Below are 20,227 nucleotides of genomic sequence, written 5' to 3' on the forward strand. Positions count from 1 at the left end.
TATCCCTCCGTAGAGCTTCGTGACTTAAACCTTTAATCGGGAGAGTGAGTTGAGCAGCCAGAATCCAGGGCAACTGTGCATGGCCACCAATCGGCTTCTAGCTTTTTTTTTTTATTTTTAAAGTGTAACTGAACAAGCTAAAAATAGAAGCTGATTGATTTCTGGCTGCTTTGGTTTTAGTAAATGCACCCCAGTGTGTTCTCTTTAATATAAATGGCAGTTGTTTATGATGCACGGTGCTTTCACAAACTGTCATTCTGTCAGCTTTTACATAAATATCCACAGTTATGAATGTTCTGAAATATAATGGACTCCATGTAAGCTGCTCAGTATTTTGTGGTATCGCTTAAATGTTACATTTGTTGGGAAGAAGTAGATTGCGATAAAGATTTGGTCTGGGAGTATTTCCTATTACCTGCAAAATATTGTATTTTCTGCTTCCAATAACCATTCAAGCTGTTCAGCAAACTTTGGTGTCCTTTTATGACACAGAGAATAGCTGCGATTCAACGGATCTCAGCTATTCTCTGGTCATTCACAGTTTATAACACTCAGGAGATCCTGTCAGCCCATCTCTGGAGATCTGTGTTCTCCGTCCAGATTCTCCAGCCCAGAGCTGGAGAATCAGAGGGACCGAAAACTAAGCAGAGATAATTTACCTCTGCTTAGTAAACTGGTCTTTTACTATAATCTGGAGAGATTATAGTAAAATGAGCCGTTTTTCAGAGTTTGTAGACCGTTATCCAGCGTTTGTAGACCGTTCTCCCTTCGTTCGGAGAACTGCTTCATAAACTGCATTCACAGGAGAACTTTGTTCTCCGAGAATGCCGGAGAACTGAGCAGCGATCTATTACCTCTGGTTCACAAACGGACACCTTTACCGTTTCGGGAGAAATTGTATAACAATGTTGGGTGTGTTTAAAAATAGTCCGCTTTATTCATATGGCTTAGGACATGATGACACCAGATGTATTATTTCCATCACAGCTTTACAGCAGAGACAAGGCAAAATGCAATATTTTTTTTCAGGGCAGCAGATTGCGATGTGAACCACTGTCTTGCAACGGTGCGGCAGTGAACTGAATTCTGTGACATTTTAATAAAGTTTTGTGAAAAAAAAACAGATTGGTGCATCCCTACCTTTTAATTGTACTTTAAAGTGTTGCTAAACACACAACAGTAACTGCTGTTTTTTTCTTTTCTTGGAAGAGTGCATGTGATCTGCACAGGGCCAATCAGCACTGTCCAGATAGAGGGTCAGGAGTCCTGCAGCCTCATAGGACAATCATGGGAGAATGAAAACTGCTCCTACAAGCTTTAACTAGCGTTCTGTTGGACACTGATAAAGTTACAAGACTGCTGATGAGAAAAAGGTATTAGACTGGTGACTAAGGGCCCTCTGATCAGCAGGGGATCCAAGAGCAGCTCCCCTGCTGAATTGGAGCCGTTGTATGTCATTGTTTTTTGTTTTTTTATACATCTGTGGCCATTTAGTTTGTGAACAGCATACACAGGTGAGCCCATGAAAGGTTTATGTGCGGCTGGATATAAATGGATAAGACAGAAGGATGGTCAGCACTCAGGATGACATCCAGAAAGTAATAATCCTTCATCTGCCTACCTTCGTGTCCATCCAGGTCTGGGAAAAAATACTCAGGATGACATCCAAAAAGTAATAATTTATTGTAAAGACATGTACAACGCTGTAAAAACAAGCTACGTGTTTTGATTGTTAGTCCTTAGTCTTGGCTAAGGACTAACGTCCAAAATGCTTTTTACAGCATTGTACATGTCTTTTCAATAGATTATTACTTTTTGGATGTCATCTTGAGTTTTTTTTCCTGGACCTGGATGGACTCGAAGGTAGACAGATGTAAGTGGATACAAGACCATTTAAGTCCATAGGGATCGTGCAGCTAAAAAAACAGACATAAGTAGATCACAAACCCCAGTGTCCACAAAGTAATTGTGTCATATATGAATATAAATGAATAAAAAGTCCTTCTTCCCAAAAGTGTATAACAAACGCAACAAAAAATTCTTCCAAAGAAATAGTTCTTCCACTAGCCACCAGTGACAAATCAACATCAACCGCATTCACCAGATATTGGTAAGTATTGCGCCTTTTATGATTTTAGGGATCCTATGCCCCCTCTAAGTTCACAAGATCTCTTTATCCACCTTGACTGATATGTTGCTCTCCTCCAACTCACTCCTTCAGAAACTCCCCAACAGTGCAAGAGAAAGAGATACCATAGTGTTATACTGCCAGTAACACTCAGCATAAAAATAATAATACCTGGCCACTCACATGTTAAAGGAAGGATAAAAGCATTTGTTTAATAGCCTCATCGGCTCACACAGATCCATAAATCCACAGTACAAGCAGGAATCTCACAGCCTTGCGATTTGCAGAGGATAACACGTATTCCAACCTCAAACATGGCCACTTGGAACGCACCGCTCGGCGTGCGTTCCACTCACCGGAAGTGGCGTAGATCGTATTGACGGCAGACCGGAAGTGCATTGACGCTTTTCGCCCCACTCACAGGGCGTTCTCTAGACATCACTCCCAGTCATCAGCCTATTGTACAGCGCTGAGCAAACCCTTTGGCGCTATATAAACTCGATAAATAAATAAATAAATAATAATCAGCCGCTTTTTATACAGCCCAGGGCACCTCTCCTCTCATTCATTATGCTAATTTCCCAAAAGATACTTACTCCTCAAACGTCATCCTCTGCTCGCCAGTGTGAGATTCCTTCACACTTATTCATCCAATTTCCAATCTATTACACAGTTGTTTAATCTTTATACAATGATATTATCAACAATTTACAATTCAATATTTAAAATTTATAATTTGAGGAATTCCTACATACCCACATAGATACTGAATGCAAATGTATTATTCCCTGATATATCTAGGAAGAAGGTAACCTTTTTGGATAGGGTGGGACTTTTCAAATTTAAAAGATGTATAGCATGTAAAAACATGAAAGGCGACAATAAAAGATATTATGATAGTTTTCAGTCATGTTCTAATGATTCATCATATAAAATTAAGAAATTTATATCGTGTGATAGCACCCATGTTACATATTTGCTGGAGTGTTCTTGTAACTTGCAGTACATAGGTAGAACTACTAGAAAACTCTCTGTAAGATTGGGAGAACATATTAGAAATATTAAAAAAGGATTCAAATACCACAGTTTGTCACACCATTTTAGAATGTGCCATAATAGGGACCCGACATCTTTAAGATTCTGTGGAATAGATAGGATTGATGCTCTGTGGAGAGGGGGTGATATGGTTAAAAACATATCACAAAATGAAACGAAGTGGATTTACCAAATGGAAACATTAATTCCTAAGGGGTTAAATGCAGAGATCGATATAAATTGCTTCTTATCTAATTGGTAAAGGAACTGAGTGAAATTTATGTCCTATATGGGTGGTTATATTCATAATTTCTCTAGAGTAGAATATTTTATTTTATTTCATATATATTTATTTTTGGTTATTTTTTTTTTTTTTTTTTTTATATTTTATTATATTTATTATTTATTTTAATTTTTATTTATTTTAAAATTTTATTTTTATTTTTGTGTTTTTTTTTGTGTTTTTTCTTTAAATTATGAGTTTAGCTATGGGTATATATGTTTGAGAATAATAAATTTGCATTCAGTATCTATGTGGGTATGTAGGAATTCCTCAAATTATAAATTTTAAATATTAAATTTTAAATTGTTGATAATATTGTATAAAGATTAAACAACTGTGTAATAGATTGGATATTGGATAATAAGTGTGAAGGAATCTCACACTGGCGAGCAGAGGATGACGTTTGAGGAGTAAGTATCTTTTGGAAAATTAGCATAATGAATGAGAGGGGAGGTGCCCTGGGCTGTGTAAAAAGCGGCTGATGACTGGGAATGAAATTTTGAGAACGCTCTATGGGTGGGGCGAAACGCGTCAATGCACTTCCGGTCTGCCGTCAATACAATCTAAGTCACTTCTGGTGAGTGGAACGCACGCCGAGCGGTGCATTCCAAGCGGCCATCTTTGATGTTGGAATACCTGTTATCCTCTGCAAATCGCAAGGCTGTGAGATTCCTGCTTGTACTGTGGATTTATGGATCTGTGTGAGTCGATGAGGCTATTAAACAAATGCTTTTAACCTTCCTTTAACATGTGAGTGGCCTGGTATTATTATTTTTATGCTGAGTGTTACTGGCAGCATTACACTATGATATCTCTTTCTCTTGCACTGTTGGGGAGCTCCTGAAGGAGTGAGTTGGAGGAAAACAACAGACATGTGGAACTGATCAGAACTCCTAGTGGCTTGCAGATGACAACCAATCAGAATATATTTTGTTGTGATGTAGATGTTAGAGGCTTGCTAGCAATATTTGTTAATGGAGTTTGATCTGCATGTCGGTGTGGATGATCTACTCACATACAGACAGATGTCTACAAATGGGAGGAGCCGGCCTGCTGTAATGAGCTAATAATGTTCAAATAAACAACCCAACAGACCACTAAAAAGTGTCCTGATAAAAAAACATTTGTACCAAAAATGGTACATTTTATGACTTTGTGAATGTGATTCAAAAATACTTCAAAATTTCATTTGCTTTTGACATTCAATTTTGGAATGAATGTAATTTCCCAAAAGATTTTTTTTCCAAGCAAGTAAAACTGGGATAAATCAATTTCACCTGCATGTTTAATCTGGTTGGAGTTTGGCTATAAAATACTAAAACATCAGGTGATCAAGTATTACTTCAATGAATCTTTAAATATCTGCCTATTTATTTTCCCACAGGATTTGACCAAGGGTGCCTTTCCTGCAGACATTGATCCTGCCATGGAATCTCCCGGGGCCATGACTACACCCACATCACATGAAGCGCTAAAGCTTCCACTTCTCAGATCTGGTCTTCTGCAGATACCCGGAGTGAGTGTACACAAGCAGTGTCAGTACTGAACATCTTCCATGCAAAGTGCAGATTGACAGATAACTACTTAGAGGAATATTTTATCTATTTCAAGGATTTTTTTCAGGGGGTATGGGGACCAAGTGATGAGTTATGGGATTGGATCCCTCAGTTAAAGAAAATTAAATGGGATTCTTACTGAGCCTGAAATCAAAGTGGAAAAACTGACTTGATGACATGAGAGCATTATTGTTTGTAACTGCACTGGATTCCATGTTTGATTGAACAAAACACTCTAAGGCGCCGTGCACATTGGGATTAAAAAAAAAAAAGTACATTTTTCTACAAAGTTTAGGAGAGTTTAGCATTTTTCTGCCAGAAAGAAAAAATCAAAAATGCAAACCAGAAGTGTTTTTATTTTATTTCCCGCCTCTTAAACATTGAGCTTAAAATATTCCTCTAATCATCCTAATGTGCATGGACACATAGGATAACACTGAGCTGCTTCTATAGGCAAAACACAAAACTGTAGAAGCAGCGATTTTTAAGCCAGTGTGCATGGAGCCTAAACATCACTAGTTTTAGCTAGCTTGGTTATCTGAGATCTGTTGCTTATGTGATGAAATCACTATGATCCTCAGCTATTGTGTTGCTGACGATCAATATGTAATCTCTTGAAAAAATACTCCAGAGGGGAAAAGAAGATGGACTTTACTGGTACCAAGAAGGACATACAGACATTTTAAAACAATTTTACATCCATTTATTGGGTTTAAAAGCATACATGTTAAAACCCATGCTGTGGAAATGTTCCATCCCCTTTTGATGCAAATTACTATAGTTGAAGCAAATACAATATCAACATGCAAATCACTCCTGAGTATGTAGTCCCCAAGGTCAACGCGTTTCACAAAGGTTGCTTCTTCAGGACCTCATTTCTTGAAGCGGGAATGAATAATTTATATATTGCTTCAAAGAGCCAGGTGCAGGCAATGTGGCGGCAACCTATGGTAATACTGTACCCCAATGTGGCTACCTGGTGCAAGTTGTACTTTAAAGATATAGCCGATTATGGGTCCAAACTAATAATGAGGTAGCTCTCCAAGCATAGTTATCACTAGATACATCAGACACCAACCTTGGGATCATCAAGGGGCCAATCTGTTAATGATGTTGCATGTTAATTGATAGTCTAGGCCAGCCTTTTTCAACCAGCAGGGACTGTAAGTCTGAGTGGCCAAAGCTCATATCTGTGCTAGTATCCATCAGAATAAAAATCACATTCTTAGCACCCCCATTTGCCGTCCGGGCATAGTTGGCAAAGCAAGAAAAAGTACTTTTTCACTGGAATTTAAGTTTACCCATTTTACAGTAACAAACCACAAATAGATTGCCCAATATGTTACCAAACCCCCTCACCAGACTGTCGAAATCATCATCACATCACATCATCCTACCACTGTGTTCATCATCACCTACTAGATACCAGTATGACAGGGAAAAATCCAAAATTTAATTTCTCACCTAAAAAGTAATAAAATAAATATCTTTCATCTTCTAATAACAACTGTTTGGAAGCATTTTCCTAATTTTGGAGAGAATTCCTCTTTTTTCTGTCGTGTCCGCAGGACATCAAGTGAAGGGAAATCTCCCTGTTGGGACATATGGCAAAAAAAAGTCAAAACAATTAACTATTCCCTATTTTATCCACAATGAAAGTAAAATATTTGGCTTCAGATATACTTCAAAAACACCTGATCTGCTTTGTAAAATGTGTGTTATATTGTTCAGTTCTTTTCATTTACAGGGTTCCAGTAAGACAAAATCCCAGATGTTTACCACTGGTGATACTTATTCTTTTTGCCCATGGTTAACACCAGCAGAGCTGAGGAATTCTGTGCACTGTAGCGCTGTGGAGTTATATTTTCCCTAGTGTACGCAGTAGTCTGGTGGGGTAATATACTGCTGAGTGTGTGCACAATATTTATTTATTTATTTATTTCAGGTACTTATATAGCACCGTCAATTTACGCAGCGCTTTACATATATATTGTACATTCACATCAGTCCCTAACCCTCAAGGGGCGTACAATCTAAGGTCCCTAACTCACATTCATATACAAGGGCCAATTTAGACAGGATCCAATTAACCTAGCAGCATGTCTTTGGAGTGTGGGAGGAAACCGGAGTACCCGGAAGAAACCCATGCAGGCACAGGGAGAACATGCAAACTCCAGGCAGGAGGTGCCGTGGCTGGGAATCGAACCAACGACCCTAGTGCTGAAAGGCGGAAGTGCTAACCATTTAGCCACTGTGCTGCCCACAATAGACTTGTGGGATAATATACTGCCGAGTGTGTGTGCACAATAGACTTGTGGGGTAATATACTGCCGAGTGTGTGTGCCCAATAGACTTGTGGGGTAATATACTGCCGAGTGTGTGTGCACAATAGACTTGTGGGGTAATATACTGCCGAGTGTGTGCACAATAGACTTGTGGGGTAATATACTGCCGAGTGTGTGTGCACAATAGACTTGTGGGGTAATATACTGCCGAGTGTGTGTGCCCAATAGACTTGTGGGGTAATATACTGCCGAGTGTGTGTGCACAATAGACTTGTGGGGTAATATACTGCCGAGTGTGTGTGCACAATAGACTTGTGGGGTAATATACTGCCGAGTGTGTGCACAATAGACTTGTGGGGTAATATACTGCCGAGTGTGTGTGCACAATAGACTTGTGGGGTAATATATTCCCTAGTGTGTGTTTGCATAATCTTTTTGGGACAATGTACTCACCAGTGTATTTCCAATGGTAGTCACTAGACACTTTTTTGACTATTCGTATTTATTTATTTCAGGTACTTATATAGGGCCATCAATTTATGCATCACTTTACATGTATTTTGTACATTCCCATCAGTCTCTAACCCTCAAGGGGCGTACAATCTACGGTCCCTAACTCATATTCATACATACACATATTAGGGCCAATGTGGACAGGATCCAGTTAACCTACCAGCATGTCTTTGGAGTGTGGGAGGAAACTGGAGTACCCGGAGGAAACCCATGCAGGCACAGGGAGAACATGCAAACCCCAGGCAGGTGGTGCCATGTTTGGGATTCAAACCAATTACCCTAGTACTGCCAGGCAGAAGTGCTAACCATTTAGCGACTCTGCTGCCCAATATCTACTTTTAAAGTGCATCTGTAAGGACTCCTTCAGACTATGTATTGGGGTAATGCATGTGTGTTTATGCAGCATCCTATCATCCATTAGGGCACCCTTCAATAAAGCAGCCGGCACCACAAGTAACAGATGCGTTTATTCGCAAGGCCATCAAACTAGTATTAAGGCACACTGTAACCTGCATTACTGTAAATGGGTCAAAATGGTTTTACTTTTGTTTTTAATTTAAGCCTTTATATTGATGTTCTCTTCTCTTTTTCTTACAGTGTATGTGATTTAAATATCTTTGTGTCAGTTTAACCTCTTTACGCTGGCCAATCGCAAATGTGCGGCCTCCCGTCATCTGGGCCTAGACGCCGAGCGGCTGCACATTTGCGTTCTATTAAAAAAGGACATATGTGCCGAGAGTGAAACTCTTAAAGAGCCGGGAGGCGCTGGCGTGAAGGGGTTAAGCTATTTTTAAAGCCCCTCTTTGGTTAGTGTGGGTTACCCCTGCACTGCATGGGTTAAATGCTCATTTGGCTGGGGGGAGGGGAAGAGGGTACAAAATTAAGCATAAATACTTACCTTATTGCTCGTTCCCCTGACAGCCGGTGCTTTCCTCCTCTGCCAGACATCCTGGATTGTGAGCAGGCCCTCGCCCCCTCCTATACAATGCAGGACTGTTACATCTGCTTAGTGTGTAATGACATTCGAAAGCTGCGACCAGCCGGGTAGCCAGGTAAAGCACTTCAGAGGATCAGTCCAACAAAGAGGAGGAATCTTGTGGGAGTAAATAATAAGGTAAGTATTTGTATTTAGCCTATGAAATGTGGGGGAGGGAATCAAGCAGCATGGGTACATTTAAAAGCAGCCCAGAGTCTGGCTTTAACGCTGACCAACTTTTAAACAGTTTTTTATTGAAAGACTTAGGCTGGCCATACACTATACAATTTTCTGTCCAATTTCTGCTCAATTTCCTTTATATTTACCTTCAACTATGTAGTGCAAGGGCCTGCCTAATTGGATACAATTAGAAGTGTTTAGGTTTGACCTCATATTATGTTTTTTTGTAAATCTAAAGTAAAATTCTCGAGAAAATTGTATAATGTGTGGGCAGCCTAAATCTAGCAAAGTGTACAGTAAAGTACAGCAAAACAATAAGTGACTTATTAACCGCTTCCGTGCCGCGCTATAACAGAAATAATGCTACAGGACGGCATGGCTGCTCAAAATCACATATATATATACGTGATTTTGTATTTCCGGGTAGGGGGCATGGTGCCATTGGCACCCTTGGCTGTCGATCACCAGATACAGCCGGTGATTCCCTCCCGGCACCCTGCTATCACCAGTTATCACTGACAGGGGAGAGGCCTGTATGTGAACAATACAGATCTCCCCCCTTTCAGCTCCTGCACACTGCTTTGTATGGCTCTGCATAACAGAGCCATACAAAGCAGTGTGCTTACAGTGTAAAGTACAGCACACAGTAAAACAGCACACAGTTAACCCTTTAATAGCCCCGATGTTAACCCCTTCCTGCCCAGTATCATTAGTACAGAGTCAGTGCTTTTTATTAGCACTGATCACTGTATTGGTGTCACTGGGCATGTCAGTCACAGAGTCAATTCCCCCCCAGTGCAGAATACCCGCCACAGTCCCACTATAAGTCGCTGATCGCCACCATTACTAGCAAAAGAATAGTATATATACCACCATTTGTAAACACTATACGTTCACATAAACCAATTAATTTACACGTATTGGGATTTTTCTTTAGCAAACACATGTAGCAGAATTAATTTTGGCCTAAATTTAGGACGAAATTTGATTTTTTTAAATTTTTTGGTGGACATGTTTAGTAGCAAAAAATCAAAAGTAGTTTTTTCTTCAAAATTATAAAGACTTCCTAAATGAATCATCAAACCCACCCACTAGTGCAAAGCCTCCTACCCAAAAACATCAATATATACCCTCAAAGTAATAAGTGTCCAAACACATATAGTCACACAAACTTCTAATTAAATAAGTGTCCAGTGTCTCAACAATCCAAAACGATGAAAATAATTATATAAGTCCCACTTAAAAAAAATTCTTTATAGTGTTGTAATCCTCAAAAACAGCTTCCACGGAAAACCATAGATAAGAGAAAAACCGCTGTGGGATATCATATGAAGGAATCAGCAAACCACTCAGTCTCCTTGCTTCCACTCCTGAAGTTATAGTTACAATATCATCCCCTCGTGGTACCGTAAGCCAGTTCCCCAGCCTCCAGGCTCCAAGCAAGATGTATATAAAAAGATGATAGTGTAATTCCGTATATCACAGTAGAATAAACTTTAATAAATCTGTTTACATGTATAAACAAGAAATAGCGCATTAGAAGAAACCCCAAATCGCTGGGGATTACCAGGCAGCTTCCAGGTGGACACACACTGCGGCTCCAGAATCAAATATGGCCGCCGTATCACTTCCGGTTCCTGCTCTGTGCGTCCAATGTCACTTCCCCTGCCGTGTTTCGTCACATCCGGGATTTAAGATTAAGTCCCGGATGTGATGAAACGCGTAATAACTGGTTGTCCCTCCTTTGGCAGCAATAACCTCAACCAAACGTTTCCTGTAGTTGCAGATCAGACCTGCACAACGATCTGGAGTAATTTTGGAGCACTCCTCTTCACAAAACTGTTTCAATGTAGCAATATTCTTGGGATGTCTGGTGTGAATCGCTCTCTTAAGGTCATGCCACAGCAATTCAATCGGGTTGAGGTCAGGACTCTGACTGGGCCACTCCAGAAGGTGTATTCTGTGCTGTTGCAGCCATTGTTTTGTTGAATTACTTGTATGCTTTGGGTCATTGTCCTGTTGCATCACCCATCCTCTGCGGAGCTTCAGTTGGCGGACAGATGGTCGTATGTTTTCCTGCAAAATGTCTTGATAAACTCTGGAATTCATTTTCCCATCAATGACAACAATCCGTCCAGGCCCTGAGGCAGCAAAGCAGCCCCAAACCATGATGCTCCTCCGTCATGTTTTACAGTGGGGATGAGGTTATGATGTTGGTGTGCTGTGCCTTTTTTTCTCCACACATAGTGTTGTGTGTTCTTCCCAAACAACTCAATCTTGGTTTCATCTGTCCACAGTATATTTTGCCAGTAGTGCTGTGGAACATCCAGGTGCTCTTTTGCAAACTTCAAACGTGCTGCAATATTCTTTTTGTACAGCAATGGCTTCCTCCGTGGTGTCCTCCTATGTACTCCATTCTTGTTTAATGTTTTCCTTATTGTAGATGTGTCAACAAAAATGTTAGCATGTGCCAGAGATTTCTGTAGGTCTTTAGCTGACACTCTGGGATTCTTATTTACCTCATGCAGCATTTTGCGCTGTGCTCTTGCAGTAATTTTTACAGGATGACCACGCTTCGGAGAGTAGCAACAGTGCTAAACTTTCTCCATTAGTAGACAGTCTTTCTTACCGTGGACACATGAACATCAAGGCTTTTGGAGATACTTTTGTAACCCTTTCCAGCTTCATGCAAGTCAACAATTCTTGATCGTAGGTCTTCTGAGAGCTCTTTTCTGCGTGGCATGGTTCACATCAGACAGTGCTTCTTGAAACCAGTAAACCCAAAACAGGTGTGTGTTTTTTAAGGGCAGGACCGCTGTCAGCAATACATCCAATATCATAACACTGATTGGAGTCAAGGTTGGCTCACTCCTGGCTCCAATTAGCTCTGGGAGAAGTCATTAAGCTAGGGCCTTACATACTTTTTCCTCCCTGCACTGTGAATGTTTACATGTTATGTGCAAGTAAACCATGGCAACATCTAATGTTTGTGTAGTATTATGTTCAGCAGACTGTGTTCTTCTATTGTTGTGACTTAGATGACGTTCAGAGCACATTTTATGCCCAATTCATGCAAAACTCCACGTTATCCCAAGGGGTTCACATACTTTTTCTTGCAACTGTAGCCTCTCATTCATTATGCTTATCCCCAAGAGACGCTTACTCCTAAAACCTCATCCTCTGCTCACCAGTGTGGGATTCCTTTACACTTGGTAATCCAATATCTATTCTATTACAAAGTCGGTTAATCTTAATACAGTATTATACACACAATTATCAAATGGTTAAAATTAGAGGAATTACCACAACCCCACATAGATAATGAATGCAATTTATTACTCTCAATTCTTTATAAGCACAATCATATATGCCCATAACAAATAAGAATAAAATAAAAAAATAGAAAAAAAATATATAAAAAATTATTTTAAAAAATTGTATTTTAAAAATAAAATAAAAAAATAAAAATGATCTAAAATACAATTAATTATAACCACTTATAGGACATAAATTACACTCAGTTCCTTTACCAATTAGACAAGAAACCGTTTATATATCGATCTCTGCATTTAACCCCTTCGGAATTAATGTCCCCATTTGGTAAATCCACTTCATTTCATTTTGTGATATTATTATTATTATTATTATACAGTATTTATAAAGCGCCAATAGTTCGCTCAGCGCTGTACATTACAAAGGGGGACAGAACATGTGACAGAACAATACCAATACAATGCAAAACATGAGGGGATCGAGGGCCCTGCTCTTTCGAGCTTACAATCTAGGAGGGAGGGGATAGTGGTACAGGAGGAGATAGCTGTGGGGGATGGAGTGGTAGGAAGAGTGGAGGAGGTCGGCAAGTTAGCAGGGGGTGGGGTAGGCTTCCCTGAAGAGATGGGTTTTCAGGGTGCGCCTAAAGGAGAGGAGAGTAGGTGATAGTCTGATGGGTTGGGGCAGGGAGTTCCAGAGGATGGGTGACACCCTGGAGAAGTCCTGGAGGCGGGCATGGGAGGAGGAGACCAGGGAACTAGAGAGAAGGAGGTCTTGTGAGGAGCGGAGTGTGCGTGCTGGGCGGTACTTGGATATTAGGTCGGTGATGTAGTTGGGGGCAGTATGGTGGACAGCTTTGTATGTCAGCGTTAGGATTTTGAATTCGATCCGTTGCGCAATCAGAAGCCAGTGGAGGGATTGGCAGAGGGGGGTGGCGGAGACAGAGCGGTTGGAAAGGTAAATGAGTCTGGCAGCCGTATTCAGGATCGACTGAAGCGGGGATAGCCAGCGGCGAGGCAGGCCAGTGAGGAGGGAGTTGCAGTAGTCGAGTCGTGATATGATGAGGGAGTGGATGAGCTGTTTAGTGGTTTCTGGGGTTAGGAACGTGCGGATTTTGGCGATGTTGCGGAGGTGGAGTCTGCACGAGTTTGTTAAAGATTGGACTTGGGGTTGAAAGGATAGGTTGGACTCTGGCCTGCAGGGCGGGTTTGATGGTAGCGTTGTTGGATGTGACGGAGAAATCAATGGGGGGTGGTGTCCGGGCTGGGGGGAAGACAAGAAACTCGGTTTTGGAGAGGTTCAATTTAAGGAAGTGGAGCGACATCCAGTCTATGTCGCTCAGTAGGTGTGTGATTCGGGCTGAGACCAAGGGGGTGAGGTGGATGGTTGAGAGATAGATTTGTGTGTCGTCGGCATAGAGGTGGTAGGTGAAGCCGTGAGAGTGTATGAGTTGGCCAAGTTGTTTTTAAACATATCACCCCCTCTTCACGGAGCATCAATCCTATCTATTCCACAGAATCTTAAAGATGTCGGGTCCCTATTATGGCACACTCTAAAATGGTGTGACAAACTGTGATATTTAAATCCTATTTTAATATTTCTAATATGTTCTCCTAGTCTTACAGATAATTTTCTGGTGGTTCTCCCTATGTACTGGAAGTTACAAGAACACTCCAGCAAATACGTAACATGAGTACTATCACACAATATAAACTTTTTAATTTTATGTGATGAACCATTAGAACATGATTGAATGCTGTCATAGTATCTATTGTTATCACCTTTCAGATGTTTACGTGCTATACATCGTTTACATTTGAAGAACCCCACCCTATCCAAAAAGGTTACCTTCTTCCTAGGTATACCAGGGACTTTTTTAACTAGTCTATTTCTTAATGTTGGTGGCTTCCTATAGATAAACATGGGCCTCCCTAGAAGTATTTTATTTAGGACCTCATCTCTTTTTAGAATCAGTCAATACTTTTTAATAATCCTTTCCACCAATTTAAATTGACTCACATAACCTATTACAAAGGCCAGATCTCCTACTTTCCCATCTTTGTTTTGTTGTTTTACCAGCAGGGCTTCCCTTTTAATTTTATTAACCTGTTCCAAAGAGCATGCTAGAACCTGTTCTTTATACCCCTTCTCTCTAAACCCGTTTAGCAACATCTCTGATTGACTCTGAAATATTCTATCATCATCACAATTCCGCTTCAATCTGATAAGCTGACTTTTAGTAATGGACTTTAACCAATTTCTGTGATGGCAACTATGACTATGTAGCCATTCCTGTCAACCTCCTTGAAATGCGTTTTTGTACAAAACTTATCACCTTGTTTATACACCGTAAGGTCTGAGAAATCTATTGCTTGTTCACTAATATTATCGGTGAATTATATATTTAAGAGGTTATTCCCCATTTTCTGGATAAATTGTTCCAATCCTTCTCTCATGCCCTTCCATGTAATGATGATTTCATCTATAAACCTCCTATATACTAGCACTTCCTGGTTCCTATTTTCAAAAATGGCCTTACTTTCCCACATACTCATAAACAAGTTCGCCACTGATGGCGCATATTTGGCTACCATGGCAACACCCATGGCTTGCCTATAAAATTTATTGGAACGCCAGAAGAAGTTGTGTGTCATAGCTAAATCAAGACTCTTGAAAATGAAATCTATTTGTTCAGATCTCAATCCTGATTTTGTCTCCAGTGCCCATTTAACTGATTCAAGTGCATCACCGTGTCTTATGTTTGTATACAAAGAATTTACATCAACACTTGCCATGATACAATCTCCTTCCTCTCTAATATTCTTAAGTAAGTTAATTAAATCACCACTGTCCCTTAAATATGCAGGAAAACTAGGAACCAGGGGCTGCAAAAATGTATCTACATACTCCCCCAATCTGGAAAACAGGGAATCAATCCTGCTAATAATGGGTCTTCCAGGTGGTTTTTGCAAATTTTTATGAATTTTAGGAAGTTGATAAATGTCCCGCACTCTTGGAGCATTAGGTACCAAATATTTACCTTCCTTTTTGTTAAGTATTCCTACCCTTTCTCCTTCTTTGATATGTTTGACTAGTTTCGCTTTATATTTTTTTGTGGGGTTATTCTTCAACATTTCAGGTATTGACATCATCTACTAATCTATTCAACTCTGCATAGTAATTATATTTATTCAACACCACAACCCCTCCCCCCTTATCTGCTGGTCTAATTACAATATTTTTAATTTTCTCTAATTTTTGAAGTACCCTTTATATATCCTGTTTGTTTCTTAACCTAGGAATGGATCTTTTCTCCACATCATATTCCACCATTTTTTTTAATGTGTCAACACAACAATTATTACCTATCTTGGGATTAAATATCAATTTATTTCTCAGTTTAGTGTGTAAATAAGGATCTTCAGTTTCTATCCCCATATTTTTACCTAAATGAAAACATGGGTCATCACTCCTTGTGTCCAAAACTGGTCCGACATCACTAGTGCCTTTATTCATCTTATTACTCCAATATTTCTTGAGATTGAGTTTCTTGAGTTTTCTAATGAATTTGTGTAGATCAATATATGTTTCTAGTTTATTCAACTTCTTATGCGGTGCAAATTTCAAACCAAATGATAAAACTTTCAATTCCTCTTCATTTAAAATACAATCACTAAGGTTAAAAATTACTTGATTTACATCGAACTTTTTCTTTTTCCTCTGCCCCCCTCTGCACTCTCTCCTTCTACCTCTCACCAATAGGGGTCCTGATAAACCATAGGTGGTCTCCAACCTCCCCTTCCCTTTCTGGGGGGGGTGGTAACGTCCCCCTCTTCCCCCATATGGACAGAACCTCTTGCTCCTCCCCCTCTCCATGGGGGGTCATCCATATCCTCCCCTTGGAAAATCCTCTCCCTCTGTTTTATAACCATATCCCCCTAGGGGATGACATACCCCAATTTTTCAGGGGTTCAAATCTATTCTTCATGGGTATTTTATAACTAGGTGTATTTTCTCTGTATGTATATTTAATAGGAGATGAATTGATCTTCCTATTCCGGGGATTAGTACTAGAATTTTGTTTAGTTTTAGATGGAGATGATTTCTTATTTGAATCATCAGTTCCTCCTTCTATTGAGGAATTACTCAAATCATTGGTGCCCCTAGTGTCATCCTCCTGCCATTTACATACATTAATGGATTTATAATCCTGCATATCTCTACAATATTTTTTGATTTTTTTCTTCTATGTATCCTCATCTAATTTATTAATATATTCCTGAACCTGTTTGGCATTTTCTTTGAATTCACTAGACTCACTAAAAGGTTGCATTTTATCTATCAAATTATGGATTTTATCCTCCAAAATTCTCAATTTTCTCTTCCTTCTTTGCACAATTAGTTCCATTAACTTCTTTTCAACATGGTTAAAAAAAGGAAATCATTCTTCATCCAACTCTTTCCCTATTAGTCCATCACTAGGACCCAAATCCCACCTTAACCTTCTAGGTGTGATCCCTTCCTTGATGTACTTTTCAAGAGTTAAGACATCCCACCATGACCTCACTTGTTTATCCAGTGAGTTCTAAAGATGTCTAAAATCTTTGGTAAGATCTAAACGCTCAAAATTTTGTGAAAAAATATCTTCCACATTAACCTTTTTCTGGGATACAAAGTTAAATATATCCATGGCTGCTAGGTCAAATAAAGAAAGTAATAAACCTCCTTAAAATAAATAAATAAATCACAAACCCCAGCGCACAAAGAGAATGGTATTAAATGAAATTAAGGTAACGGTATGCTGCTGTGCAACATTGTAAAACACCAATTAATAAAGAAAGATATTTTTCTTTATTGATTGGTGTTTTACACTGTTGCACAGCAGCATACCGTTACCTTAATTTCATTTAGTACCATTCTCTTTGTGCACTGGGGTTTGTGATTTATTTATAAATTCACACTTGTCTGGACATCATCTCGCCACAAACCCAGTAATTAACCCCCAGTAATAGCATGGCTACCTGTAATGCATTCTAACAATTCCTAAGTGCACTAGTAGGGGGCAGTGGACATTGCACATATTACTCTACATCAGATAGACCTCCCTAAGTTTATACCCTCATGTACATCTCCACTTGTGCACTACTATGGACATCCTCATAAAGCTTTTCGTCAACAAAATTGTTTCCACTGTGTTCCTGAAGGTTATAAATCTGAGGATATAAACAGGAATAGGCAGTTCTGTTATGAAAACATTTTGAAGAATGTCTATAGGAGTGCACAAGAGGAGACTTACCATCATCCTATTTTTTTCTAAGATCAGTTATAAATTCGGGGGGGGGGGGGGGGTCTATTTGATGTGGAGTATATGTGGAATTTTCACTACCCCTTCTGGTATACTTAAGAATTGTTTATTAGAACTCATTTTAAGTAGCCATGCTGTTACTGGGAAACAATTACTGGGATTGTGGTGAGATGATGTCCGAACAAGTGTGAATGCATGGCATACCTTTCCTCAGGATTCAGTGGTTCTACCGGGGTCATGGCTGCAGCTGCAGTAATGATCCTGGTATCTTTTTATAGAGCTGGCAATGTAAACAGAGCAGCTATACAGTCGCAGGATTACTTTTGCATGTGGCGGAATGTGGTCCCACCCACCGCCCACCACCTCCTCTCGCCACCTTTCCAGACTATGCCATCCCACCAGGGAGCCCAGGAATGAAACTGGCAGTCGAGGAGGCAAACCATATTGATGGAGGATCTTGTGTTCCCTTATCTCTATGGTGTAAGCTGCAGTTTAATATTTACAAGCCATCACTGGCTTGTACAGCATCCGATCAAACAATCTCAGTTTGAACAGATGGTTTTGAGGGCAGTGGAGAGATGTGGGGTCCCTTAGACCCCAGATGTCTCAGTAAAGAGTACCTGTCACTGCTGATATGACATAACAGCTGACACTCCTGTACTGGGCACAGGCACCATCAGTTTAGAAGAAGGTGGGCCCGGGATCCTGCTTAGCAGGGGTAATGGCTGTGCTTCCTCATTGCCAACTCTTGTGGCTCCCCCGGCAGTGCTGCCGGATTCTCCTCCTTTTTCTCCCCTCGTCTGTGCTGCAGGGAGATCGGTATCTATGTCCCCACCCTCCTGTTGTCCATGCCCCCATGTGCCCCCCTTCTCTGCAGCTCCTTCCGACTTCACTCTTTTCTCCCGTCAGCAGCTGCAGGGCACACGGGGATTTTTTCAGGATGGAGAGAGGGGGGGGGGGCCCATAAATATCTTTACCAGCCCCTTCCCTTCCAATGAACACAGTGAGCATTTGTACTGATCGCTCTTTTGTCCATTCACCACTGGAGCTTAGTGAACTATGTTTACTAAACTTTAGTTTTTGAATGAACAGGAAACCATTAAGCATAGAGCACTTACTATTCATTCAGTGTCCAGTGCAGCTGAGGCTACAGAGAAAGGGATTGACGAATCTCTGTCCTTGGTCCCTTTCTCTGTCTCAAATGTGAGATATCAGGGGTCTTTTTAGATATTTCACCAAAGGCCCACCAACAGGGCAGTTAAAAAATGTAAATAAAAAAATAAAATGAAGAATTTGTTCAATAGTGAAGAGCAGTCAGCATTTGAATCACTCTTCAGGGAGCATTTGACAGGCGGTGAAGAGGCTTTAACCCGGCACTAGCTCACCGCGGAGCGCTTACAGAGCAGTGTTACTCACCTAAATGGGTTTTGTTCGATGGGGACAAAAAATACCTTGAGCAAAGTTTTCAGACATTTGTCAGCTGCATCCTTAAAGTAGAACTCCACTTAAAAGTGAAAATTCCCCTTTTCCTCCCTCCACTGTAACGATATTGCTATTTTTTTTTTCTGGGAGCAGGTACCTTTTTCTGACAGGTACCCACTACCACTTCCGCAATTCTCACCTAGGCGAGAATTATGGATTCTTTATAGTGTGTGAAATACCTACAGCGCAATAAATACCTATCTACCTAATATTGCAGCTAACATGTATAGTGTTCCAGCATTCAAATAATATTTTACAAAAAAAATGCAACGCAATATTGTAATCACAAATATGATTAAATATATCAACAAAATTGTGAATAAACCTAAATCTTGCTGCGTGACAGTATGATATAATTAAATAATCATATCTGTGTAAACCCTGTGCTCCATATACAAAACATCTCAAAATATCATATTCTCAATGTCGCACCATTCCTATATTGCTTCTCGTATTAAGCATGCGTTATTGCAACATATCCACTGTGCATCTAATATCAACAACCAGTGTCCCAATATTATGATATCACAATCCTTGGTGAACCGTCCCTTTAAGACTTCAGTGCTCCAAGTGCTTATGTGCAATCACTCTACTGCGTATATTCATCCAGTGATTCCGTGTGACCCCCCCAGTGCTTTATCCACCTCCGACACACTTATGTGCTCACCTTATGGATTGACCCGAACAGTTAGGTCAAACCGTGCCTTTTCCTTTAACCCGGGCGGGTATGCTGGTATATAGATCTCCAACTCCTCTTGCACCTCCAAACTCCAAAACGCACCACAGATAAATGAAAAAATGCTCCAAATAGTGAAGTATATCAAAAATGTATATGCTTTATTAAAACACTTAAAATATTCAACTCACATTCATTTATGTCCGCCTGGGACACTACAGGATCAAGGACTCTTTATATATTACTTTTTGTGAATGAACTGCATGGATCCCTTATTCAAGATGGTGGTACGTACACTCCCGGTTCTACGGCTTGACGTCATCGGCGTACCCTACGCATTACATCACGACATGTGTCTTCATCAGGAGTAGCCGATTGGATAACAAGCCTTCCCTTTTATACTATTCACTTTTCACTGATTACAATCTGTATCACTTGTATCGATGCCATTTTGTTGGAGACCGTCACATGGTCTTGGGCGCCATTTTCTTGTAGTCCTATACTAAAGCATATGCCACTGCTTGTCCTTACATGACAA

General features: G+C 40.1%; 1 protein-coding gene across 14 annotated transcripts in view; it reads left to right on the forward strand.

Moving 5' to 3' along the window:
* The window catches only part of PPCDC (phosphopantothenoylcysteine decarboxylase), a 418,450-nt gene that overhangs the window by 307,590 nt on the left and 90,633 nt on the right, over nt 1-20,227 (forward strand). For 13 of the 14 annotated variants that reach the window (XR_016305857.1, XM_089652388.1, XM_089652389.1 and 10 more), the window contains one exon: nt 4,831-4,962. The exons of the other annotated variant lie outside the window; for it this stretch is intronic. Coding sequence is in view for 12 of the 13 variants with exons in the window: in XM_089652388.1 (XP_089508514.1) it covers nt 4,831-4,962 (132 nt within the window). In the remaining variant the exon portion in view is untranslated. The remainder of the gene's footprint in view (nt 1-4,830; nt 4,963-20,227) is intronic. 14 annotated transcript variants of the gene reach the window in all.

The sequence above is a fragment of the Staurois parvus genome, unplaced genomic scaffold (genome assembly GCF_062004578.1).
Source record: "Staurois parvus isolate SC_StPar_1 unplaced genomic scaffold, SC_StPar_1.0 ptg000682l, whole genome shotgun sequence".
Taxonomy (NCBI): Eukaryota; Metazoa; Chordata; class Amphibia; order Anura; family Ranidae; genus Staurois; species Staurois parvus.